This window comes from Hyla sarda, chromosome 2 (assembly GCF_029499605.1).
Source record: "Hyla sarda isolate aHylSar1 chromosome 2, aHylSar1.hap1, whole genome shotgun sequence".
NCBI classification, from domain to species: Eukaryota; Metazoa; Chordata; class Amphibia; order Anura; family Hylidae; genus Hyla; species Hyla sarda.
In genome coordinates, this window is record NC_079190.1 from 338,406,910 (window position 1) to 338,434,704 (window position 27,795).

At 41.8% G+C, this 27,795-nt stretch overlaps 1 protein-coding gene across 2 annotated transcripts; it reads left to right on the forward strand.

The window, feature by feature from the left end:
- Nucleotides 1-238: 238 nt before the first annotated feature.
- On the forward strand, nt 239-27,621 carry RBBP5 (RB binding protein 5, histone lysine methyltransferase complex subunit). Of its 2 annotated transcripts, none has more exons than XM_056558076.1 (14): nt 239-477; nt 5,036-5,061; nt 5,614-5,786; nt 7,310-7,450; nt 13,135-13,297; nt 13,386-13,495; nt 14,316-14,435; nt 16,654-16,807; nt 16,951-17,022; nt 18,656-18,773; nt 20,505-20,574; nt 20,990-21,219; nt 22,437-22,628; nt 26,825-27,621. In XM_056558076.1, exons 1-14 carry the CDS (start codon nt 459-461, stop codon nt 26,851-26,853), a joined length of 1,617 nt encoding a protein of 538 aa, XP_056414051.1. In that variant the 5' UTR covers nt 239-458; the 3' UTR covers nt 26,854-27,621. The 2 variants fall into 2 exon arrangements, with proteins under 2 accessions (XP_056414051.1, XP_056414052.1); XM_056558077.1 differs by having other exon boundaries at nt 240-477; nt 22,437-22,514.
- The last annotated feature ends 174 nt before the right edge of the window (nt 27,622-27,795 follow it).

Consider the following 27,795-nt stretch of genomic DNA (forward strand, 5'->3'; position numbering starts at 1 on the left):
TCCCAGTCAGGGTGCCTCCAGCTGTTGTAAAATTACAACTCCTAGCATGCTTGGACAGCCAAAGGCTGTCCGGGTATCCTGGGAGTTGTAGTTTTGCAGCAGCTGAAGGCACCCTGGTTGGGAAACACTGACATAAGGAAAGTGCAGAATGGGGAGGATTTTTAGAAGCACTCGAGTCTACATGGACGCGGAACGTTTTATTCAGTGCCGCTGTTGTAGTAGGGACATTGATGCGCGCTGTACAGACTCGCAGGCCCCCGGGCTGACCGCTGTAGATGCCTGATCCCAGATCTTTAGCTGTCTGTGAAAATGCCATTTTGAATTCCCATTTGTGGCTCACATTTGGGGGCTGTTACCCGCAGCCTCCCCCGTGACTGACGGTACCCCTTTACCGGTGGCGTCGGCCCCGTTTCTGGGGCGGCGGTGAAGCTACGGAGCGTTAGGTGAAGGCCTGAGCCATGAATTTGGAGTTATTGGGTGAGCGCAACAATGGGAGAGAAAAGGAGCGGGATGTATGAAAGATGAAGGGGGCACAGGAGGCCCGGGGACGTCAGCTGTGGGCTCTGTGCACCCTTAGCGATCAGCTACATCTCCCCATGTTGGGTGCTGAACGGGGACGTGGACTCCATGGGATCGCTCTTTTCCTGACTGCTATAAGGGACAAGAGGCAGTAGATCCTAAGGGCTTGATGGAAGCAGCTCCTCCACTTACACTTAGAGTCATTGCCATTATGTAGATCAGTGTTTCCCAACCAGGGTGCCTCCAGCTGTTTCAAAACTACAACTCCCAGCATGCCCGGACAGCCTTTGGCTGTCCGGGCATGCTGGGAGTTGTAGTTTTGCAAATCTGAAGGCACCCTGATTAGGAAACAATGTAGTTGAGGATCCTGTCCCACGAAAGCCCTAGAGATATTATAACAATTTATTATTGGTGCTTCCTATGAGTGATGGGTGCCAGCCAAGCCCATTCTTTCTGGATGCTGCAGGTGTGCCACTAGACCAATGTTTCTCAACCAGGGTGCACTGTCTGAGCATGCTGGGAGTTGTAGTTTGGAATAGCTGAAGACACCCTGGTTGGGAAACACCATGCTGGACATATGGCTATTAGTGTATACTGTGGTGTTTCCCAACCTGTGGTGCAAAACTACAACTCCCATCATGCCCAGACAGCCAAAGGCAGTATGCTGCATTCACATCTTGTTTTTGCAATACTGTCGCCGTATCCGGTTTCATAAAAAAAAAAAAAAACGTATCGAACCGTATTGCAAACCGTATATATAGACATTTCATTGTAAACCGTATGCCAACCGTAGCATCAGGTTGTGTACGTTTTGCATCATTTACAAGGTTATACGGTTTTTAACGGTACACCAATCCGTAGTCTACTACGGTTTTGTGTCCCGGTCAAAAACCGTATCCAACCTGTATACGGTTATTTTAAAATGGAGTTCTCTGGTAACCGTATTGAACCGTATGTGCGTATGGTTACATCAGGTTTGCACAATGCTGTTTTAAATTATTATTATTTTTTTGGGGGAAATTCAATAAAAAAAGAATTTAATTTATAATGTTGACAAACATAAACCGTTTTTTTTTTTTTCAAGGAAAATGTATTAAAACTTATGCAAACGGACATCCGTTTTCAAACCATTTACGGTTTAAAAACGTGAAGAGGCATATATGGTTGCATAAGTTTGGGTCCAGTTTGGAGACATACGTTTTTTGTACAGAAACTGGATACGGGACTTGTATTGCAAAAACAAGATGTGAAGGCAGTCTTAATCAAAGTTTTGTTTTTTTTGGCAAAATGTGTTGAGGGCCTAATCTCAGGATTGGACATGAATATCAGATTGTGGTTGAAGTGAATGGGAGCTGAGCTACATATTTGAGCTGTTGCCTGTGTCGGTGTCACACACGCCAGGACAGGAGGGCAGTGTGTTCAGGGACAAGATATGGTAGTCTAATCCTAGAAATGCTCTGGAGATAACTGTAATGCTGTGGGCCGTTACCAGTGGCAACTGTGCAGAATGCCAACACAGGCACCTGGGCCGCAGATTCTGGCGCAATGGGAATAAACATGTGTATAGCAAAACATGTGTCACTGCAATCCTTTTCTGTGAGAAATACTTCATTTTCTTGAAAAATTTCAGGGGTTCCAACATTTACGGCCATGACTATCAGCAAAATTGAGATGTTCTTAGTTTTAGAAGTGATAATTGTCTTGGCTGTGTATAAAAGGTGTCATAATTCTCCCCTTCCAGTAGACTGAAGTGCTTTTCCCTGACTACATGCTCTTTAATTGTTCAAAATATTCAGGTGTCATAAACCCAATTTTTTGTAATACTGTAAATTTAATTGGGGATGTCTTATTGCTGTAAGAAGGGCAGGAGTTGGAGCTTACCTCCAACTTCATAAGTTGGCCATAAAGGTATGGCGGGCTGTTAAGGGAATATATGGATATACTGACATCGCTGAGGATACCCCTCTATGGCATAATCCTCAACTTCCTCAAGTGAGCGATGCTCTGGACCCAGTCTTCTGGCAGAACGCGGGGGTGCTTACTTTGGGGCATGTTTATCGTGACAATGTGCTCTGTTCATTTGATCAGTTGCAATCCAGTCATGCTCTTCCCAGAAACAGTTTTTTTAAATACCTCCAGCTCCGACACGCCCTGAATGCCCAGTTCCCAATGGGGAGCCCATTGATATCAGCGTTTCCCCTCATTGGGGTTCTGAAGTCCCAGGGTCCCAGGGGGCTGGTGTCCATCCTGTACACGCACCTTATTCAGGCCAAGAACTCCTGCACTCCAGTACCGGCGGTCCGGCATTGGGAATCCCATATCCCTAATTTGACTAAGGATGAATGGGAGGACATTTTTTCCTCCCACATGTTAGTGTCCCCGGCAGCGAATAATAAATTGATCCAATTGAACATTATCCACTATAGTTATATCACTCCTTTTAAGGCTCCATAGAATGGGTCGTTCAGACTCCGATGCTTGTCATCGCTGTAGCGCTGCCAGGGCAGACTTTTGGCATTTGATTTGGGCCTGCCCCTATATCGCAGCTTTCTGGCATGCAGTGCTTACTTTTTTAGCTACTCTGGCTCAACCTTCCCTATCTCTTGATCCTTTGATCTGCCTTTTTGGTATCTTAGATGAAGAGATATGGGCACATCACGTACGTACGTTTTTGCGGGAAACTTTGTTCTTGGCCAGGAAGGCTATTGCTCTTAAATGGATGGACCCCGGCTCTCCTACCCTGACTCAATGGAAGGCTATGGTAAATGCTACACTGCCTTTCTCACACATAGTGTACAAAAATAGGAAGTGCCCGGGTAAATTTTATTCTGTGTGGGGTGGTTGGTGTTCCTCTCCCTTGACTCAATGCTCGTACTCTGTGACCTCTTCTGGGACAATGTAAGATACATTGATGCTATGCTTGCTGTCTGTTGTCTCTACTAACCTTTGTTTCTCTTTCTGTGTACGTTTGTCGATTCTTTTTCTCTTCCTTGGATGCGTGGGCTGCCTTCCGGGGTTATTTATCATGGGTTATTTGATGGTACCACTAACTAGTGATAGTATTGTTGCTCCTCGCGGGATGGTATACGATTGCTAATTTTGGCGAATGTTCGCCTTCTTGTTCTATTTTGTTTTCAGTTTACCTACCTCAGTTGGGTAGTGTTTTATGACTTCGATGTATACCATGTGATGTAACCTGGAGTATCCTGTCGCTTGCATTCTGTATTTTGATGTATGGTCTCATGACCCTTTTCTATGTACTGTAGATATGCTTCGTGTTCACTTTAATGGGCCTGTGGTCTAAAGTTATTTACTTTTCAATAAAACGAATTTAAAAAAAAGAAGGGCAGGAGTGGGGGAGGGTACATCTTATTGGCTCACAGTGCGGACCGAATCACAAGCATCACGCCAGGAAGAGCCTGTCCATAAATGTGAAGGCAAAAACCTAAACACTTCTAAGAACATGTACGCTTTCTATGTGCGACATTATGTATAGAGATGAGCGAACTTACAGTAAATTCGATTCGTCGCGAATAGGGATGTAAGAAAAAATCGATTCTCGCGATAATCGCGATTTTTCATTTGCCGATACAGAATCAATTCAAAATATTTTTGAATCGATTCTTTTAGGGATGTGAAATTTTTATCTGCGGATGCCCGTATCTTACCTGCCAACGAGCCCGCGGAGCTCCGGTACAGGTGTTCGGTCCCCGGGCTGTATTCTTCTTACTTCCTGTTAGCCCGGCACGTCACATGGAGCTTCAGCCTATCACCAGCCGCAGCGATGTCCCGCCTCCGCTGGTGATAGGCTGAAACTCCATGTGACGTGCCGGACTAACAGGAAGTAAGAAGAATACAGCCCGGGGACCGAACACCTGTACCGGACTGTACCGGAGCTCCGCGGGCTCGTTGGCAGGTAAGATAAAGTGTGTTTTATTTTATTTTGCAGCCCGGACGGGATAACATGAGAAAAGTGTGCACCGGAGTACTAGATCGCCGCTGTCAAAGCTGACAGCGGCGTCTATTGGGATCTATGAATGCTCCCAGGTGGGCGATATATCGCGATGTATCGTCACCTAGACGGTATCGCGATATATCGGGATATATCGAATCGCCACACTGGTATCGCGATTCGAATCGAATCGCCAAATTCTTGGCGATTCACACCCCTAGTCGCGAACTTCTCGGCTCGGCAGTTGATGACTTATCCTGCGTAAATTAGTTCAGCCTTCAGGTGCTCCGGTGGGCTGGAAAAGGTGGATACATTCCTAGGAAAGAGTCTCCTAGGACTGTATCCACCTTTTCCAGCCAACCGGAAAGCTGAACTAATTTATGCAGGAAAAGTCATCAACTGCCGAGCCGAGAAGTTAGTGACGAATCAAATTTTACTGTAAGTTAGCTCATCTCTAATTAGGTATACTGTAGGTTGATGATATACTATGATGTGTGTTTGTTAGGGTTTTTTGTTTTTAAATATATATAAACATGTGACCTTATTTTTTTTCTCCTTTTCCAGAATCCTTTGGTCAGAATTACCCAGAGGTAAGAGCTTGCTGTGTTTTTTGCTCAAGTTACTTTACTGTGTGTAGAAGTTTAGTTTTTATTTTACCTAGTAGGTTTGCTTTGTGCTCCTTTATATTTGTGTCAAACTTTTTTGTTAAATTTATGTATTTTTTTATTTTATTTATTTATTTTATTTTTTTGCGGACATTGGCAATTTTACTTGTCATGTCAAAGACTCCAAAGATGCCCAGACACCTTCAGTAGTAGTTGGACGAAGTCTTATTTGGCTGGCCGACAACTATTTTCCCTGCTACCCCCATATTCATGGACATTTGGTTTGGCCGAGTTTTTATTGGGGAAAATGAAAAGCAATTGTGGAGCCTATCTCCAAGGAAAACAAAAGGATTGTGTTAAAGTTGATCATGCCTTATCTCTCTTTCCCTCTTATATCCTCCGCAGGATGGGGTCAGGAAGTCAGCAGCCCCCCCCCCCCCCCCCCCCCCCTTTATATGTATAAGAGAGACCGTTTCATCTGACGTCTATAAAAGTATCTTATTGTTGAATTTTAGCCACATACTCTTTGTGTTTTAGGAAGCAGATGGCACGTTGGATTGTATCAGCATGGCCCTCACCTGCACATTTAATAGGTGGGGGACACTGCTGGCTGTAGGCTGCAATGATGGTCGTATTGTCATATGGGACTTTCTTACAAGGGGCATTGCCAAGATTTTAAGCGCTCACATTCACCCTGTGTGCTCCCTTTGGTGAGTGTATCTCTTTTTTTTTTTTTTTTTTTTTTCTTTATTGAATTAAATGACATAAAGAAATAATAGTTCTTACAAAATAAATACAATTTATATAGATCAACAGTGGACATGCAGGACTCACACTGTACAATATTGTATACTTAAGATCCATTAAAGGGGTACTCCGCTGCTCAGCATTCGGAACAAACTGTTCCAAACGCTGGAGCTTGTGACGTCATAGCCCCGCCCCCTCATGACATCACACCCCACCCCCTCAATGCAAGTCTACAGGAGGGGGCGTGACATCATGAGGGGGTGGGGCTATGATGTCACGAGCTCCAGCGTTCGGAACAGTTTGTACCCCCAGGTAAAAAACATGATAGATGGTACATAGTCATAGGTTATAATATAGTGTAACTAAAATAACATGAAATCTTTTCTGTCTTCTGTTCTATTCCTGTCCATTCTGACTGGGAGTCATAAAAATTGAGCCTGATCCCTCTAAGTGTTTATGGATTTAAAATGGTGGCAATTTTTATATATTTGCGGTATGATAGAGAGGAAAAATATAACTTACTATCAATGTGCCTAGAAGTGATATTTTATAAAACTGTATTAGACAGATAACTTACTCCTAAAAGTTGGATGACTGTATAAAAATGGAGTGTTCCAGTAATAACTGATTATCACATATTCGCTGGATAGGTTCAACCTCTGAGACTGGCAGTCCTGTTTAAGGGGAGCTGCAGTTCATATCCTCAGTTGCCGATCTATTCGAACAGCAACAGGGTATTCCGGACCCCCCTTCTAATGATTCGTGGCTGTTTTAGGCTCCTGCTGATCTACCAATTATCATTCATCTAATGAATCCACGAATAGATACCAGAATATGCCTGCTTACATCAATGACTGAATCAGTAGCATGTATGCACCTTTTAGTAAGCAGTATATTGTTTGTTGCTGATTAGAAGTGATCAAATGAACAAAAGATAAACATTTGCATCAGGATTCACTCCATTATCAACAATAGAGAAAATTCTTCGGTTTCACATGTAGACTCCACAAGGAAAATTTCCAATGCCTGAGAACAGGTTGCAGAGACCACATTCACTTGCATTGAAGGCAGAATGTAATTGGATTTTATCTGGTTTTGGTTCAGAATCGGGTCTAACGGATTCTTATCCAGCTCTGCCAGTTCTGTGTTGCCGGTTGCTGCAAAGTTATTATGGCCAGGACACTGCTCCGGACAGTGATCAGTTGTAATGGTCACCTGACTTGTTGGTACTATAGATGTCTCATAGGTGGGCACACTAAATCCCTTGTACTATTCGCAACACAAATGAGGTACAAAAGAAACTAGAAGCAAACTAGTGAACCAGGCTTGTCATAGGTGTGGTGCTGTGGGAGCACTACTGGTTTTGTGAATTAGAGGGTCCTGTGCACTGTGTAAGATGCCTTCGTACAATGTAACTCTCCAATGAAGAGGATGGGAGTAAGGAAAACCTCTGAAAGTTTATCCATCTTTTCTTTCTACCTTTCAGCTGGAGCAGAGATGGACATAAGCTAGTAAGTGCTTCTACTGATAACATTGTATCCTTGTGGGATGTTCTGTCTGGAGACTGCGACCAGCGGTTTAGATTTCCCTCTCCTATCTTGAAAGTCCAGTTTCATCCACGGGATCAGTGAGTAACATATATTTCTTTACGGGGCATAAATGTTTGACTGCATTATGTTTTAGAGTCACATGAGACTTCTTTTCATTTCACTTATACACGCTACAACAGTGTTTCCCAACCAGTGTGACTCCAGCTGTTGTAGAACTACAACTCCCAGTATGCCCAGACAGCTATCGGATTGACAGGCAGAGAGTTCACTTGAGTATAAGCCTAGGGGGGCTTTATCAGCACGAAAAATCGTGAAGACAAATAAGTCACAGGGACCTGATGGGATACATCCAAAATTATTAAAAGAGCTTAGTGGTGAGCTAGCAAAATCGTTAACAGATTTATTTAACCAATCACTGGTAACAGGAATCGTCCCTGAAGATTGGAAATTAGCAAATGTCATGCCCATTCACAAGAAAGGTAGTAGGAAGGAATCAAGCAACTATAGGCCAGTAAGTCTGACATCAATAGTGGGGAAATTAATGGAAACCCTACTAAAGGATAGGATTGTGGAACATCTAAAATACCATGGATTGCAAGATGAAAAACATCATGGGTTTACTTCAGGGAGATCATGTCAAACAAATCTTATTGATTTTTTTTTTTTTGATTGGGTGACTAAAATAATAGATGGCGGAGGGGCAATAGACATCGCATTTCTAGATTTTAGTAAGGCTTTTGACACTGTCCCACATAGAAGACTTATCAATAAACTGCAGTCATTGAGTTTGGACTTCAATATTGTTGAGTGGATTAGGCAGTGGCTGAGTAACAGACAACAGAGGGTTGTAGTCAATGGAGAATATTCAGAGAAAGGTCTTGTTACCAGTGGGGTACCTCAGGGATCTGTACTGGGATCAATTTTGTTCAATTTTTTCATTAGTGATATCGTAAAAGGTCTCGATGGTAAGGTATGTCTTTTTTGCTGATGCCACAAAGATATGTAACAGGGTTGATGTTCCTGGAGGGATACGCCAAATGGAAAAGGATTTAGGAAAACTAGAAGAATGGTCAGAACTCTGGCAACTGAAATTTAATGTGGACAAGTGCAAGCAGAATGCTTGGATGTATAGGGAGAGGTATAAGCAGTAGAAAGAGAGAAGTGCTCATGCCGCTGTACAGAACACTGGTGAGGCCTCACTTGGAGTATTGTGCGCAGTACTGGAGGCCGTATCTCCAGAAGGATATAGATACTCTAGAGAGAGTTCAGAGAAGAGCTACTAAACTAGTACATGGATTGCAGGATAAAACTTACCAGGAAAGGTTAAAGGACCTTAACATGTATAGCTTGGAAGAAAGAAGAGACAGAGGGGATATGATAGAGACTTTTAAATACATAAAGGGAATCAACACTGTAAAGGAGGAGAGCATATTTAAAAGAAGAAAAACTACCACAAGAGGACATAGTTTTAAATTAGAGGGGCAAAGGCTTCTGCAGTAATATCAGGAAGTATTACTTTACTGAGAGAGTAGTGGATGCATGGAATAGCCTTCCTGTAGAAGTGGTCACTGCAAATACAGTGAAGGAGTTTAAACATGCATGGGATAAGCATAAGGCTATCCTTCATATAAGATAGGGATAAGCATAAGGCTATCCTTCATATAAGATAGGGCCAGGGACTATTCATAGTATTCAGATTATTGGGCAGACTCGATGGGCCAAATGGTTCTTATCTGCCGACACATTCTATGTTTCACATAGAGGTTCCCTCCTGTCACTTCAGCAGGTGATTCCGATGCAGACAGCACTGGAGATGAGCGAAGTTACAGTGATTCGATTTGTCACAAACTTCTCGGCTCGGTGTTTGCTGACTTTACCCTGCATAAATGAGTTCAGCTTTCAGGTGCTCCGGTGGACTGGAGACTCTCCTAGGACTGTATCCACCTTTTCCAGTCCACTGGAGCACCTGAAAGCTGAACTCATTTATGCAGGGTAAAGTCAGCAAACGCCGAGCCGAGAAGTTCGTATCGAATCACTGTAACTTCTCTCATCTCTAGGCAGCACCTCTGTATGCGTGTTAATTTGGCAATAAGGCTCAAACATTATTTAGATCCTAATATTTACCTTATTATGCATTTGATAAAACTTTGGCAAAAGTTTTCTAAAAGTTGGTCTAAAAGGGTTGATATAATAACTGCTGGATACAGCACTAACTTCCATCACAGAAATAAATACAGGGTGCCTGCATGACCCACAGCTCCATGAAGGAATGCATTGGAGATTAACAAGGGGCTCAGTACCCATATTCTATTGATCATAGAAGGTTATAGCAGCCATACATTCCATCCTCTGTATGACTATATAACTTGATTTTCTGGGGCAGCCATTTAGGTGACATCTGTCACACCTGATAAACCGCACTGTCACCATATTACTACTGCACCCCGCATACCTGATACCTTGAACTTTTCCTGACTGGGGGGGGGGAACCGCAGCCTACTTAATGGTGCCCCCCACCATTCCCACCACACAGGCCACCGACCACCACTGCACCAGAACGCCCACCCATCGGTGCAGCTCTGCCATACATACATACCTACCGGCACCGCTATTCAGGTCCTCTTCCTCCGCACAGCCTCTTCTTTTCTTCCTCTGCGCTCCGGTGTCTGATGTCATACATGCACCGGAGCGCAGAGGAAGGGTCCAGCCTCTTTTTTCTGCTGGCTTTCTGTAGCTAGGGGCACAAGAGTGATTAACAGGGTGAGGAGCCACTGGCTCTTCACCCTGTCAAACTCTTTACTGAGTGGCACATTTAAGAGGCATTTACAGTTAATTACAGGACAAGTGGGGGCCGTTCTGGGACGGCGGGACATCACCGCAAAAGCGGGAATATCCTGCCGGATCCGGGACGGTTGGGAGGTATGCTACCTCACCCCAGAAAACCTGGTCTGCAGATCATTGCAACATGCAGAGCATAACCAGTCAATGTGGGCAGCACCAGATCAAGGGCTGGACTGGGGAGAAAAATAATTCCATACCAGCCCCACAGCATTGCGGCACTGTGGCAACCACTGGACGCAGGAAAGCCTGGCATTTGATTTGCCAGGCTTCCGTAAGAGAACTATCTTGTGGCTGCGCCCTGAAGTCAAACAACGCAGGCGCAACATACAAGACAGCGTTTGTAGTCGCTACAAAGGCTATAAACACTACAGCCCAAGAGGGAAGCCTGGCCTTTGATTTGCCAGGCTCCTGTTCATCGTGTCCGGGCTTGATGCTGTGCACTTTGAATTAAACTTTCAGTGCACAACACAACAGACTTAATAATTAATAATAAATGTGTATATAAAAAACCAAAAAAGCAAGCACATTCTAGGTAGAAGCCACCAAGCAGTCTGTGAGGAACAGGATCCAAAAGCAAGTCAGCACTCCAGATAATACCGTGAATAAGTATACAGTAATCCCTCAATTTAACAAAGGATCTTTTCTGGACCATTGTAACTTGAAACCAGACTTGCCATACAATGCTATGGACAGTCCAGATCTGTGAAACATGTCAATGGCTGGAAGAACTGACCAATCAGAATGGGTATTTCACTGGTAAAACACCTGTATAGCTGAAGTGTATGCACTGACTGGTGTCTGGTAGCGCCTCCTATAATACAGGGAGGTACTACATGTTCTGTACTCTTTACCTGTACCAGGGTTAGCTGCTCCTTTGGACACCAGGTAAGGGCGACTCAATTTTACATTTTTAGGACAGTGCGTGTACTGTACTGGACCTTGAAGACGCTACTGTCCTCTACATAGATTTACATGATTTACAGCTCGCAGCAGATCTTTCTTACTTTTATATGTAAGGATTTGCTTTATCTATATTAGTTATCTACTTCTTTTCTTTAATCCTCACTTTTTTCCTATTTTTTGATGACATTTTGGGGGCTTCAGAACCAATTACCAGATTTCCATAGAGTTATGGTCTCTACATACAATGATCGTCCTGGAACCAATTAATATTGTAACTTGAGGGATCACTGTATTTTTTTACATCAAAGTGTACAGGGAAGGTTTCAGCTCTCTCCTGGAGAAACATTGCCTGCACATGTTTAATATAAGAAAGTACATTTTCCATGTATGATAATACTGTATACCTTTTAAATAAGTCATACAGTTACCAAGTAACTGTTACCAGAGAACTCCCATCATCTTCTACTGCGGGAGTGTATAGTGCCTAGGTCTCCAAACTGTAGACCTTCAGCTGTTGCAAAACTACAACTCCCAGCATCCCTGGACAGCCAAAGGCTGTCTGGGCATGCTGAGAGTTGTAGTTTTGCAACAGCTGGAGGTCCACAGTTTGGAAAATACAGGTATAGGGAGAGATGCGTCACCCGCCCCGCTAGTACCCGCCCTGAGGACTAGTTACTCGGGAGCCTTCTTAAACTAGGATTACTCCAAATGTCTGAGTGTCTCAGAGTAACTCATAGTGTCCTGGATCGTGATGCCTGCACCAGTTTTATGCTACCCCAACAGCATAAAACTGATCACAGGTTCACAGGTTTAATTAAAAAAACAACCATCTCCCCCCCCCCCCCCCCCCCACACACACACACATATAACAGGTCTCCACTTACTCCCCAGGGCTCCCAGCCCCCTCCCTCACACTATAATATCAGGCTCCCCTCTCCTCTCACCCAGCGCTGCAGATCATCCCTAGAGGAGCTCCAGTGGCTCCAGTTTGCCGACAGGAGGAGGAGCCAGGAGCAGTGAGGAGGCAGACAGGAGAGACAGTGAGTGTCCTGTCTGTGCTTCTCCTGTACATACTCTGTAGCCTCCGGTCACTGTGCAGCAGTGCTGCGGTATGTGTAATATGTGTCCGGACTCGGGCAGCTTGTTCTCCAGCCCCTGCCAGCCCACAGGGCGGCCAGCCTACCGGGAATTTTTCCGGTAGGCCAGTCCGGCCTGACCAGATCCCCCTCCTGGTCTGCAGATGGTTGCACCTTCATACCCTGTAATGTGCCACTCTCAGGTATTTGTAGAGTTGCCACTTGTGGAAGGTTTTCTCGGTGTCCTGGGACAGGCGATTCAGGAACGGCTCCCCCAGCTGCAGGTGCTCACAGCTCAGCAGGCACTTGGCTTTCCCCACCACGGCCTCCTCCAGTTGGGCCCCTTGGAGCCTGCACGTCTCCCCGCATCTCAGCTGAACCTCCCGCACCTCCTGCAGGACCGGCGGCTAGCTGCTTTGGGCACCCAGGAATGACAGGGCCCAGGGCAGATGTCCCTTTCGCCCCATGTTAAAGACGGCCTTGGCTAGATAGAGTCTGCACTTCAGCATCTATACTTATGTTATTAGAATAGGTTGAGCAGCAGAATTCTTCAGACCCCAGTGGGAATAGTGAGTCAGTTTATATATTACATAAACATTTATGGGCAGTCCTCTACAAACCTTGTTTAGAAAGACCAGTAATAGGATGGCAGCCGTTCTACTGTTACATCCTTGTTATGACACCTACTTGTGTTCTTTTAAAGGCGGGAATAAAAAAAAATCCAAAGGGGCGCTGAAAAGAATGTAACACCAATATCTACTTAAGGAGAAATATTACCTCTTTAGTGCCAATATCTAGGAGCATTTTTTAAATTAATTCTGATAAAGTTGCTCTGTTTGGTCTGAACCGATGGAATAAATTAATTCACAAAGGTACACAATTGTACTATAGATTTTAGAACTGTGATTACTTTCCTTATTTACGTGGGTGTTTCTCAACAGGGATAAAGTCCTAGTGTGCCCCATGAAGTCTGCGCCTGTCATGCTAACATTATCAGACTCCACTCATGTAGTCTTACCTGTGGATGATGACTCTGATCTTAATGTGGTTGCATCTTTTGATCGACGAGGGGAGTATATCTATACAGGGAATGCCAAGGGAAAAGTAAGAGCTGCAATTCCTTTATTTATTTATTTATTTTAAGGAGACATAAGTAATAAAGTTACGCATGTTTTATTACATTTCTTCTCAGATCTTGGTGTTGAAAACAAACACTCAGGCATTGGTAGCGTCTTTCCGGGTTACAACTGGGACCAGTAATACAACTGCAATCAAATCCATAGAATTTGCCCGAAAGGGAAGGTAAGTGGAGCTGCCTGAGAGACTATATCATGTGCCATTCAGTCATCTGTAATGGTGCTGCAGGGAAATTAAACAGTCATTGCCAGGTTTCCCAGCTCACAGTTGTTAAAGACATAGATCCTACTTGCTTAACCCTTTAATTGTTGCATGATAAAATGGGATTCTCTGCTCTGTTTGGGTTTGTCAGTGACCCAATCAGACACCAGGAAGTTGCTCTGCAGTCAGCCCTGGGGACCTATAAAGGACCACAGAGCTGTCCGCTGCTATGGCAGAGTAAGTGTAGTCCTAGTAGCAGCCTATGTCATGGTGTCAAGGGTATACTGTGTTAGCATTAAGGAATTTATAAAATTGTAATCCCTTATTGGGATAAATAAAAATGAATTAGGCCGACAAAAATATCTAAAAAATTAGTGATTTAGTACAGAAAAAATAGTGTACTTTTAAATTATATATACTGCCAAACAAAACAAAGTAATAAAGTTTTGCCTGTGGAAATGCAGAGAGGCAAAAACAAAAATAACTGGTCACCAAGGCCTTTCCAGTCCTGGTCATTTAGTGGTTAACATGAGTTATCTAAATCGAACAAAAACGGTCAGCAAACAAGATGGCTGCACAGGTAAAGTCTTTAGATGTTACGGTTTTTATCTAGGTTTTCCAGCCCCAGTCCATATGTCACACCACTGGGGAGTGTCTATATCCTGGAAGCCATTTATCAATAAATAGTGAAAGAACTCTTGTATTTATTATTTCTTCTTTTTTCTCTGGTGCACATTATATTAAATAAAGGGTGTATTCTGTTTGTTTTTGCTTCTTTTTTTAGCTGTTTTCTAATAAACACAGCTGATAGAATCATAAGAGTGTATGATGGACGGGAAATCTTGACCTGTGGCAGGGATGGTGAGCCTGAACCAATGCAGAAACTTCAGGACCTGGTGAACAGGTATTTATCAGAAACAAAGGCTGTATAAGCTTAAAGGGGTACTCTGCTGGAAAACATATTTTGTTTTAAATGAACTGGTGTCAGAAAGTTAAACGTTTGTAAATTGCTTCTATCAAACAGTCTTAATCCTTCCAGTACTTATCAGCTGCTGTATGCTCCACAGGAAGTTGTTTTCTTTCTGTCTGACCACAGTGCTCTCTGCTGACACCTCTGTCCATTTTAGGAACCATTTAGAGTAGGAGAAAATCCCCATAGCAAACCTATCCTGCTCTGGACTTTTACTGACATGGACAGAGGTGTCAGCAGAGAGCACTGTGGTCAAACTGGAAAGGACATTCAAAAAGAAAAGAACTTCCTGTGGAGCATGTAGCAGCTAAGTGCTGGAAGGGTTAAGATTTTTTAATAAAAGTAATTTAAAATATATTTAACTTTCTGGCACCAGTTGATTTAAAAAAAAATGTTTTCCAGTGGAGTACCCCTTTAAATCCATGCTGTAGTTGTATTAAAGGCTATAGACACATTTCATTCTATACTGTAAAAACATTTTTATAAATAGGTCTTTATTATATAATGTTGCTTACTTTTTCTTCTACTGTCTTCAGTTTGCTGTGTCAGCTCTATTTTTCCTCTGTATGATTCTCCCTACCTTGTATCTGCTCTCCCATCTCCTTACCCTTTTTGTGTGAGCTGTCCTCCAAGGTTTTTCTTTCTCATCTCCTATCTGGGCCTGGCATGCAAGCCCATGACCTTGTTAACTCCTAAAGGCATTATCTAACAAAAGAAAAGCAGAACTAAATTCTTCCAAATACAGCACCACACTTGTCCTTAGGTTGTGTGTGGTATTACAACTTGGCTCCTTTCACTTCAATGGAACTGAGCTGCAATATCACACACAACCTTAGGACAGGTGTGGTGCTGTTTATAAACACAGCAAGAGCAGAAAGCCTATTAGACTCTCACAGAATTATCTTATCTATCTTAAAGGGGTATTCCAGGAAAAAACTTTTTTTTTTATTAATCAACAGGCTCCAGAAAGTTAAACAGATTTGTAAATTACTTCTATTAAAAAATCTTAATCCTTTCAGTACTTATGAGCTTCTGAAGTTAAGGTTGTTCTTTTCTGTCTAAATCCTCTCTGATGAAACATGTCTCAGGAGCTGTCCAGTTTAGAAGCAAATCCCCATAGCAAACCTCTTCTAAACTGGGCGGTTCCCGAGACACGTGTCATCATAGAGCACTTAGACAGAAAAGAACAACCTTTACTTCAGAAGCTCATAAGTACTGAAAGGATTAAGATTTTTTAATAGAAGCAATTTACAAATCTGTTTAACTTTCTGGAGCCAGTTGATATATAAAAAAAAGTTTTTTCCTGGATAACCCCTTTAATAGCTGATAAATAGGAGAACATTTTTAATAAAGGCATTTTGCATCCAGGAAACAAATCAACAATAAAAATCAGTGTAGCTCATGGGCTGTTTGTGCAACTCCCTTTAAAGTCAATAGGAGTTATGCAAATTGCATAACTCCCCCATTTTGTCTGTTTTCAGCTTACAGACCACCTCCTGTGGCCCCAAACAGGGCAGAGGGGACCAGACATATTCTGTATGCTGTACATGTCCCAGATGAGAAAAATATTTTAAAGGGGTTGTGAGATGGCCAAAAAATATTATTTCCCAAAATACAATGATTATTTTTTTTTTTTTTTCAAAATGTGCCCTTCTGAGGCATACACTTCCACTATTATAGTACATCGGGGCTTAACAATATTTTTTGAATCTATTTTTTTGAATCTATTTTTTGAATCTTTAGTACATTGTCCAGGAGAGACAAGTTCAGTCAGATGACCGCAATGGGCTGGCCCTCAAACTCTTTTCAATAACTAAGCCATCACCTTTTAGGTCAATAAAAAGGAAGAAGGCACATAACTTCAGAACACATCTGTGTCTGGCAATACTGAGAGGAGTGAACTTAATTTTAATAATGGGAGTGATGGGTGGGATTATACGGTCTTTAAACCCTCATATCTCAGGAACAAAACCTCATACTAAGCTATTTACATTTTCTGGAGCGTCGTTCACAGGTTCTCTTTAAGGGCTCCAAGATGATACATTTTACCTAAACCGATATAGTTTGGCAAATTATAAACTGGGGAGAGATTAATGGAGCTGATGAGTTGATACAATTGAGGCAAACTTCTGTTTTACCCTTCTCATCTTAGGACTCCATGGAAGAAGTGCTGCTTTTCTGGGGATGGTGAGTACATTGTGGCAGGTTCTGCAAGGCAACATGCGCTGTACATCTGGGAGAAGAGCATTGGAAACCTGGTGAAAATTCTTCATGGAACTCGTGGGGAACTGTTACTAGATGTTGCTGTAAGTTTCTAGCTGATTTTCTTATTGAAATAGTAGTAATCAGTTCAGTTAAATAAAGATTTGATCTATGAGAAGGTATGAATCAATTTATACTTTTTTTTTAGTTTTTTTGTTTAATGTATTTATTTATTTTAAATTTCAAGTGGCATCCGGTCCGGCCAATTATTGCATCAATTTCAAGTGGTGTCGTTTCCATATGGGCTCAAAATCAAGTGGTACGTGTTCTCGTGCTAAATCCTATTTAAGACAAATATTTTTTTATTTGGTAAGGTTTGCTTGAGGCTTTAAGGAATGAAATCAGCAGCAGGAAATTTTTCAGAATTAAAGGGGTACTCCGCTGCTCAGCGTTTGGAACAAACTGTTCCGAATGCTGGAACCGGCTCCCGGAGCTTGTGACGTCATAGCCCTGCCCCCTCATGATGTCACGCCCCGCCCCCTCAATGCAAGTCTATGGGAGTGGGGGTGACGGATGTCACGCCCCCTTCCATAGACTTGCATTGAGGGGGCGGGGTGCGATGTCATGAGGGGACAGGGCTATGATGTCACCAGCTCCAGCGTTCCGAACAGTTTGTTCCAAAGGCTGAGCAGTGGAGTACCCCTTAAAAAAAAAAAGACCTAACTCACATGCCCTGTGCTCCAGCATGTGTGCTACAGGCTTTGTAAATTTTTCAAGGTTCAATAACTATGCCCTTCATCCATATCACCACTTTAGCCAATCACTAGCCATGGCAATGAGGCTATCATGTATGGCATTTGACCGCTGCTGCCAGTGATTGGCTGGATAAGTCATACAGGTGTTTTGTTTGGCATGTCATCCCTCCAGGAAAATAAACAGTAGTCAGTATCAGCAAGCAAATTTATGAGATCTTGAAAATGCTCGGCATTTGTAGAAAAAAGTATATTGGAAGGTTGCGCAACCTTTTCATAATACATTGATAAAGTTTTCTTTTTTTTTTTAATCTTTTCTGGCAGTTTTTGGAATACTGCCACTGCAGTTTTTGTGCCAAAGTCAGAAGTGGATTCAAAAGTAATAGGACATATAGAGGGAGGATTTATACTTCTTATTCCTCATGGATCCACTTCTGACTTTGGCTCAAAAACTGCAGTGGCGGTATTCCAAAAATTGCCAGAAAAAAAGAAAAAAGTGGAAACTTAGCCTAAGGGTGCGTTCACACGCTAGTAGCTAGCAGAGAGTTTCCCACTGCGAGTTACACTACCATTGATTTAAATGGGTCCACGGACAGTCTGCAAATCTGACACTATTGCGGACTGTATGTGGACCCATTCAAATCAGTGGAAGTATAACTCTGTGCAAGTTTCCCGCAGCGTGAAACCCTCTGCTAGTAATAGCGTGTGAACGCACCCTTAAGAGGATTTTTCATCTATCAAGCCCAGTGAAGGCTCAGCGAACAAGCGTTGATTACTTAGATTGTCTTCACTATCGTGGCAGCGCCAGCCATCTAGAAGAGCTTTTAGGGCATCAACTGAGATGGTGGCAATACCCCTTTAAATTAATTGTATAATTGCAGTTGATAGACAGTCACATTCAATTAGCCAAGTTTTAGGAGAAGCAGAAGGAACAGACAATTTGCATAAAGTCCTTCTGTGCCTATTGTCTGTTTGGACAGCTTGCCTGTGAATCGCCTTCACTCCATCAGTTCATTGGATTCAGCTATTTAGGGTTATGGGCTGAAGAGATTTTTATTCTCTACATATGCAACGAATCTTGGCTGTTTAACTGAGATACCATTGTATAGGTACATATACTCTACAGATATATTTCAGCATAAATATATTGCCTGATCTGTATTTTATAGCTGCTTTTTATTTATTTTTATTTTATTTTAGGAAAATTGGAGTGCCTTTGCTCCAGACTTTAAGGAGTTAGATGAGAATGTGGAGTATGAGGAACGGGAATCAGAGTTTGATATTGAAGATGAAGATAAGAGCGAACCTGAACAGACTGGTATGGGTGACAATGTTCTTAACTTGATTAGTTATTTACAGCTCTGTCACATGGTTTTGCTCTTGTGTGTAAGGGAGGGTATTAGATCATAAAACCATTAAAGGGGTATTCCAGGAAAAACCTTTTTATTTTTTTATTTTTGTATCAACTGGCTCCAGAAAGTTAAACAGATAATCTTTATCCTTCCAATAATTATAAGCTGCTGAAGTTGAGTTGTTCTTTTCTGTCTAACAGTGCTCTCTGCTGACATCTCTGCTTGTCTCGGGAACTGCACAGAGTAGAAGAGGTTTGCTATGGGGATTTGCCTCTACTCTGGACAATTCCCGGGACAGGTGTCATCAGAGAGCACTTAGACAGAAAAGAACTCAACTTCAGCAGCTCATAAGTACAGAACTGATTAAGATTTTTTAATAGAAGTAATTTACAAATCTGTTTAACTTTCTGGAGCCAGTTGATGTATAAAAAAAAGTTTTTTTTCCTAGATAACCCCTTAATATGGCAACCAAGCTATTGTGGAATACCAGGCAATAAAAGGTGTATTCTGAACATGTGATGCACGTAAGACCTGTATTGCATATCGGGAGGATCGTTACAAATAGCAAGCTTGTCTTGGAGGGATTTTTTTTTCCAGGATTTTCAATTGATGGTCTGTTATTAGGGTAGTCCATCAGTGTATGATCAGTGGGGTCTGTTAATGGGACTGAACTGCAGCACCAAGAACAGCTATTGATAGGGATGTCCCTGCTCCTGAGTGCCTCAGGCTCCCCTTACACAGCGCAGTATGATTAGGGACATATTGAAGTCCTTAAGCCATCAATTTGTTGACTCTGTTCCCAGAAATGTATATTTCATGTTATTGCTTTGTACTTATGGCGCAAAATAAATAGTTTTCTGTTTTTATTTAAAATTCAGCTAGTTTCACTTCTACAACCTCTTTGTTTTGACATAGACCGTTTCTCTGACAGTATGTGACACCGTTGACATGTGTGACCTTTGTCTACAGCTCTTATCTCTCCTCTCCTGAATTATCTTCTATGCTTATTTATGACCACAGCAAAAATCTACTTTGATCTGGCTTAGCATATCATAGTCCTCTGCAGACAGCTATGACCCATCTTAATCCACAAACCCCCTTTTCTTCCACTTGTGCATGCACTCTGCATATACTAGTAATACTGAAAGCTCTCTGCTGCCTCATGTAACTCTCTCTACGCTTTCTTGCTCTAATGCAAAAGAAAGCAGCTAAAATGAAGCAGATTTCAGTATTATGTGCATAGTGTACGCATTGGGGGTCTTAAAGTCTGTGGGTTGTTTCAGCCAATAGCTATACAATACTGAGCTATGGCCGATGGATGGGAAGGACATCATTTCAGCAATTTGAACATCTTAGAATTATGCCGGCCGTTTTATCTTTTCTTTTGGGGTTAAAGATGAAGGGGGAGATTTATCAAAACCTGTACAAAGGAAAAGTTGCCCATAGCAACCAATCAGATTGCATCTTTCATTTTGCAAAGGCCTTGTTTAAAAATGAAAGAAGCGATCTGATTGGTTGCTATGGGAAACTCAGCAACTTTTCCTCTGGACAGGTTTTGATAAATCTCCCCCGAAGTGTACAGAGCATGAAAACATTTAAGGAACTAGAATTAAAGCCCTGGTATGGTACCTGAGCCTGATAGGTTAAGCTTAAAAAAATTTTACTAGATTGTGATGGTCTCTTTTCCTAATGTTTAGGAGGGGATGCTGCGGAAGATGAAGAAGTTGATGTGACAAGCGTGGACCGCATTGCTGCTTTCTGTAGCAGGTACCTCACTGTACACATTTATTTCCTGTATTTCAGTTATTAAGTTTATTTTCAACCATATGGTATGATTAACCACACCTAATGACAGTGGTTGCCCCGAGGTGACCATACACATTGGCTGAAAACTTATTTTCTCTGACAGCAGTTTATTTTCCGTAGGGTAAAGTATCAGGCATGGTATAATCCAACATGCCAATCCTAATTTTCCCAGATATGTGCTGCTGTAAGATGGTGCGAAGCCCCTATACAATTTAGATTGTTGGCTTAATCAGGTGCACCTGTTGGAAGGCAAGGACAGGGTATCTCATAGAAAGTGGACTCTCTTTTGGCTGAGGACCAACTAATGGGTTGGAGATTTGCCAGGGATGTGTTTTATGTGGTTACACCAGAATTTTATTTATTTTTTCTCTCCTAGTGATGAAGAATTAGAAGATACAAAAGCACTTTTATACCTTCCTATTGCCCCAGAAGTAGAGGATCCTGAGGAAAATCCCTATGGTCCACCTCCAGAGTCAGGTCAAATGTCACTAACAGAAGATGGAGCAGGAACAGAGAAGAAGCGACAGGCCTCATCAGATGGTGTACAGCCCCCAAAGAAGAAACCAAAGACCACAATGGTTGAGTTACAAGGTGTGCCCAGTGATGGTAAGTGCAAGATTCTGTCTGTCAAAACCATACAGCAATGCAGTCCACAGCCTCTTCAGGCTGACACGCTAGACCAGTGTGAACACTACTGCTCCATTCACTTAGAGGGCTAGAGACCTCTGGTTAAAAAGGCAGGCACACTTATCAGCTAGGTATTTAAACAACTTTTGATATAACCTAAATAACATTATATGTATATTTTATGTATAAATTGCGTAAAAATGTGTATATTTTTGAGTGAACAAATGCTGTCTTGTCCCTTCAACTATTGCCTGTGTGTGTCTATGCAAAGACAAAGCGGTGTGTGGAAGTGACAATCAGGGCTCTGTGTCCTGAGGCTGTGTGACATGCCCCAGGCTCTCACAGCAGGCTGATCAACAATATATATATTTTTTTGCTTCACTGTACATTTTATGGCAAAGATATCATTGCTAAGTGGTCCTGCTAATAAAAAAAAAGAAGCCCTTGTGTGGCTGAAATTTTTTAAAGGGTTATGTCTCTTAAAAGGCAAGGGGGTTAATGAAAATTGACTCTGTCCTTAAAGGGGTACTCCGGTCCTAAGACATCTTATCCCCTATCCCACTGGTGGGTGCTGCATGCGAGATTGCGGGGGTCCCCAGTGGCAGGACCCCCGCGATCAGACATCTTATCCCCTATCCTTTGGATAGGGGATAAGATGTCTTAGGGCAGGAGTACCCATTTAAAGGGTACTGATAGCTGCAAAAATCATTTGAGCAGGTCTAAACTTTAAATAAGCCTCAAACTCAAAAGTCAGGTTTTGACAGCTCGCAAGAACTTTCATGAGAGTATTCACACTAGGAAAATACCGGTTGTATGTCATCTTACATCTTCAGAAGGGGCATGCCATGTATGGTCAAACTTCTGTGTCTATAAGTAACCGCTTCTGCACCAATCTCTTGACCAGTATCTCAAAGACCTAAATGAGAGAGACTTTATGCTGTGGTATTCCTCCTTAAAAAGGGGGGGGGGGAATGGGCGTTTCAAACACGATTAAGGGGAAACTAATGGTCCAACATGTGGCCCAGCTTGAGCTTTGCCTTCCATGTTTCAGTATTTTTAACTCAGACTTTATGTAATAATTTGTTTTTTATTTATTCTCCTTCACCACTGGGTCCTCTTCGCTATGTGTGTTTTGTATATATTTTGTTTAGTACTTGTTACAAATCTCTAATTTCTTCCAATTCATCCACTGACAGAAGTTCACCCGCTGTTGGGAGTTAAAGGGGACAGTAAATCCAAAAAGAAGCAATCTGGACGACCTAAAGGAGCTAAAGGTAAAGAGAGAGACTCTCCATTTAAATCGAAATCCTTCAAGGGTGACAGGGGCATGCCTCTGGATTCAGCCATGAAAGGCAAAGTTCAGAGTGAGCTGCCACAAGTGCTGACAGGTAAGCACTATACAAATAGGTGCAGCACTTCAGCTCTGCTCCCTGTGGCTGTGGCTTTATGCAACCCTCAGCTCCTTGCATATTCGTCTTAAACCTTTCATACATAAAGTGTAAGCAAATTGTGTAAGGATAAGTTTGTTGGACTACTCATATAGGGAAGCAAGATGTTAGGATATTGTGTAAAAGAAACAAAAACTTGTTTAAATTTCCACATTTCTTCATCCGCTAACATTTCCCATTAAAGCAAGCTTTACATATTATTTCTGGCCAGTACTGTTCAGTATTTTCATGGATCACATGTCCATACTGTTCCCCTGTGAATGATTGGTTTAAGACTCCAGTGTCACACTTGCAATAAATCAGTCCTATGTATAAACTCTCACATTACTTACCTGATTTCAGTTGCCTTAGTCTTGTACATATTCTGTGAGTATAGTAATGAAAGGTGCTTTATATCTAATGGCTTGGTTAAGAGTAGTACATTGAATGCTGAATGCTTAGCAAATTTTAGTATAAAAACCCATAACTTCTTCCAGTTCATGGTCCAGTTTTGACTACAACAGCTCGCTGAGCGTCCAAAGAAGAAAAACACCATATCCAGATAAAATCTTATCTTTATTTAATGTAGATTAAAATAACCAATACATCACGTAATGGAACAACAAGTTTTAAAAAGTTATTCATATCTGGATGTACTGTTTATTTTAATCTACATGAAATAAAGTTAAGATTTTATCTGAAAGCCGGCAGTGCTGGACATTGTGCTTTTCTTCTTTATGGTCTATTCACACGTACAGTATTCTGTGCAGATTTGATGCGTAGGATTTTCTGCTGCAGATTTCATTGTAAACTGAACACAGCTTGAAATCCTGCGCATCAAATCTGTGCAGAATACTGTACATGTCGATAGACCCTTAAAGTAAATAGCTTGGTATAAAAAGAGCTACTGTAATAGCTTTTATTGATGTAACACTAAAAAGGAATCCTAAAGAATATTACAACCTAAGTGAGTTGAGGAACACAGTCCTGTGGACCAGCCATATGGAAATATTTATTTCCTTTTACTTATATACTTAATGCTAAAATAAGGAGCGCCAATCTACTTGATGGACACTTTATTAAGAGCCTATTACACAGCTCCACTATCTTGCGGGCAGTGCTGCATGACCAATTGCTGCATCGACTTTTATACTTTCATCATTCTTTTGTGTAACCAGGAAATGCAACTACCAAATGAGGATTTTTAAATATACTTGAAACATGCAGTCAGCCGACGATCAGGAGGCCTGTTAGATAGGGCAGCATCATCCTGTTCAACCATTAATCTGTCGGAGGACAGAAATGGTCTGGTTTTTATTGTTATGGGAAAACCAGACAGGTTGGTAAATATGGGCCACTGAGCTATCTCTAGACTATAAGTTCCCATGTCCATGTGGGTGCTGTAAAACATATCTCTTAACTACTTTTTGCAGACCATCAACTCAGGCAAGATGGCTAAAAATAAGGTAGAAAAAAATGTATGTTTCAGCATCTGGTTTTATTCAGAAAATTTACTGTAAGTTGTACTCTTTCTTTTAAGAGTCATAGTGACTCTGCAGGAGGCTGTTTAAATGTCCTTTTCATCAGGCACAGTCAAGGAATTTGCCCTTTCAGGACATATTAAGAAAAACTGTTTATATATGAAAAGTAGATTAGTTGGTTTGTAGGGATTAATTCACAGCTATTGTTGATATTAGTTCTCAGGGAGGTGAATGTGAAAGCATTTAGCACCTACCAAAGATTTTAGTACAAAACCTAATGGGTAGCTGATCCACTTTCACAAGCAGCAGGATACATCACATCATATAGCATGTAGGCTAATACTAATACTGTGATAGTCTAGATACCTGTAAAACCCTAGGAAAAAAAAAATTATATATATATATGACCTGACTCAACGCCCAGCCTAAACCCTTGGACCTAGAAAGCTGAATTTTTTCACAGGTGTTGTTGTTAAGATGTAGACGAGAAATAAGAGGTTGAAAGTTTGTATGGAAGGCCGTCATTTTTGAAGCTAGAAGCATGAAACTTTCTTTTTCTGTAATTGTTAGCCTAAAAACAAACACGTGAACGGGTGAAACTGGGGTTTAAAGTTTGTATAAATTAACCCCTGGCCGCAGAACGCCGGGTTATGCGGCACAGGAGCTGAGCTTGCATTATACCCGCACGGTCCCGGCTGCTATCAGCAACCAGGACCCGTGGCTAATGCCGGACATCACCTGTCCGGCATTAACTCTTTAGACACGGCGATGAAAATTGAAAAAATTCGGGTTGTTTGGATGCCCGTAGACTTTACCCAGAGTGGCCTCATTACTATAGGATCGTAAAAAGTAGATCTATGTTACCCCAAATTTAACGTGAGAGAAGCCGCGGGCAAAAGCTAGTTGTCTATATTATCAGTGTAAATCAAGGCAGCCAACTGACAGACCACAATGGAAGCCACTTCTGTCTTAATAGAAAAAGGGATGATGTGATAATGGGGTAGTGGGAGGATCACTGCAAAACTTCCGTGCAATGCGCAGGAGCTGGGGCCATCTCAAGACTTGACATGAAGTAAAACCTGATCATTCAGCTGCCTCTTCCTTCCCTGTACTGATCATACAGATGAGAGGACCGTGCGGCTGTGATTGTAAGTATATTCGGGAAGAGTGCTTAATAAGGCTGGGCTCACACTATGGAATTTCCGTGTGGAAATGTTGTCAATGGGATATCACTGCACAGTGCACACGCATTCCGCTGTTGAAACATTCCGCTATTGAAAGAATACATTGCCATCTATGGTGACGGCAGTCTACACGCAGTCCAAGTGCTGACTGATTCTGTGCCAGCTGCTTTCAAAATATTCCGGCCAGAGATTCCATAGTATGAACCTAGCCTAAGTGTCTGACCGCTAAAAGAGATTATGTAGTATGACCCTAGCCTAAGTGTCTAACCACTAAAAGAGATTCCGTAGTATGAACCTAGCCTAAGTGTCTGACCACTAAAAGTGATTCCGTTGTATGAACCTAGCCTAAGTGTCTGACCGCTAAAAGAGATTATGTAGTATGACCCTAGCCTAAGTGTCTGACCACTAAAAGTGATTCCATAGTATGAACCTAGCCTAAGTGTCTGACCACTAAAAGTGATTCCGTAGTATGAACCTAGCCTAAGTGTCTGACCACTAAAAGTGATTCCATAGTATGAACCTAGCCCAAGTGTCTGACCACTAAAAGAGATTCCGTAGTATGAACCTAGCCTAAGGGTGTGACCACTAAAAGAGTTTCCGTTTTATGAACCTAGCCTAAGTGTCTGACCACTAAAAGAGATTCCGTAGTATGAAGCTAGCCTAAGGGTGTGACCACTAAAAGAGTTTCCGTAGTATGAAGCTAGCCTAAGGGTGTGACCACTAAGAGTTTCCGTTTTATGAACCCAGCCTAAGTGTCTGACCACTAAAAGAGATTCCATAGTATGAACCCAGCTTAAGTGTCTAAAAAAAAAGGTACTAAGAAGCAGGCCATTCAGATCCATGACCTTTTCAATAGAATGTAGCATCAGTGACAAAGTGGTGGTCATTCATATCAGTTGTATATCGGTATCGCAGATTTCCAGTGTAATCATCATTTTATGAGATCATTCAGACCAGATTTCTACTCAGAGAAAGATCTTAATATCCGTTTGGTTGAGTGAACAGTTGGACATGAATGTGGTTCTTTGGGTGTAGCCAGAGTAGTACTGGTTACCGTGTAATCTTCTCAATGGCCTTTATAGATATGTGCCCTCAGTGTTTTGTGATTCCCAACAAGATCCAAATGCTTCTGTGCTTTGCTGCTTCACCCCTCCAGCTCATGCCTTAGTTATTTTTAAATGCTTTCATTTACATTGGTTATATAGTCATCAGGTGTACCATATAGAACTTGTAGAACAGACATAAATGATTGGTATACTTTACGCTTGATGATCTAGCCCAGTATTTCCCAACCAGGGTGCCTCCAGCTGTTGCAAAACTACAACTCCCAGCATGCCCGGACAGCCAAAGGCTGTCCGGGTATGCTGGGAGTTGTAGTTTTGCAACAGCTGGAGGCACACTGTTTGGGAAACACTGACCTAGCCAATGTTAAAAGAAGATGGGGCCTCGCCTTTTAAGTGTCACTTTCTACTTCTGTGTTTTTACCTTGCAGGTGGAGGTGCTATCTCTGAGCTGTTGTGAGAAGATGCTTTAGATCTGGACCTTTCTCTAACTTACTTATATGGAGAGTTCTACAGACTTTTAATTGACATGGTCCTGTCCAGTGATATTTTTTATCTTGACATATCATGTCTTTTTTTTTTTTGTCCATTTATCATGCTTTATTTTAAATAGCAGACATTTGTAAATCTCGCAGCAGTTTTTGGAATTGCCTTTTTTTTTTTTTTCTATTAAGCATAGGTTCAGTTTCGCTGAGGATTGACATGTAAAAGTTTGGCAGCTACTTCCTGCATTCTTCCTAGGAACAGATTATGAGCTGTGTTAAATTGTAGTTTGTTGCCTTGGAAACGGCAAGGTTGAATTAATGCTTAAATCCTGTTTTCTGGTGTGTGTCACTGGATAGAAATGCCCCTTTCTATTTTTATATGGCAGTCATTTTCTTTTTTAGGATTATGTTGGACAATCAGTTTACTCCATTTTGGATTTTTTTTTTTTGCCACTCACAATTGTATGACCTTTTTCTTGTTTCATACTGGGTCCCAAAAAAGTTTCAACTGGGTGAAGAATACGAATACATGTGACCTTACTATTTCCAAGATAAGCCAGATTTTCTAAAGCTATGCTGGAAAGCAGGATGTTATATTTTGCATGGTTTTTCTTATAGTAACAATTTTTTTATTTTTATTTTTTAACGTTTTTCATCTTTGTTTTCCTGTGTAGATACATTTTGATCCCATGGATTTCTGTTTTACCCTAGCTGCTGGGGAAATAAAGTTCTTCTTTTGTCTATGTTTTTGTTGTGTTCATTTATGAGATCACCTTAAAGGGAATATGTCGGCTCCATGTGCGGTACTGAGATGCAGACCCCATCAGCTAAGACGTAGGAAAATAAAATAAGAAAGGCTATACTTTTCCTGACTGTGTTTAATGTTTGTATACCTATAGTATTTTAATCATAGAATG

What these genes read in the sequence shown, in the direction of transcription:
- RBBP5 (XM_056558076.1), top strand. An exon ending in GAGCGAACCTGAACAGACTG is followed by an intron (nt 18,774 to 20,504) that starts GTATGGGTGACA and finishes CCTAATGTTTAG; the next exon opens with GAGGGGATGCTGCGGAAGAT. An exon ending in GCTGCCACAAGTGCTGACAG is followed by an intron (nt 22,629 to 26,824) that starts GTAAGCACTATA and finishes TTTACCTTGCAG; the next exon opens with GTGGAGGTGCTATCTCTGAG.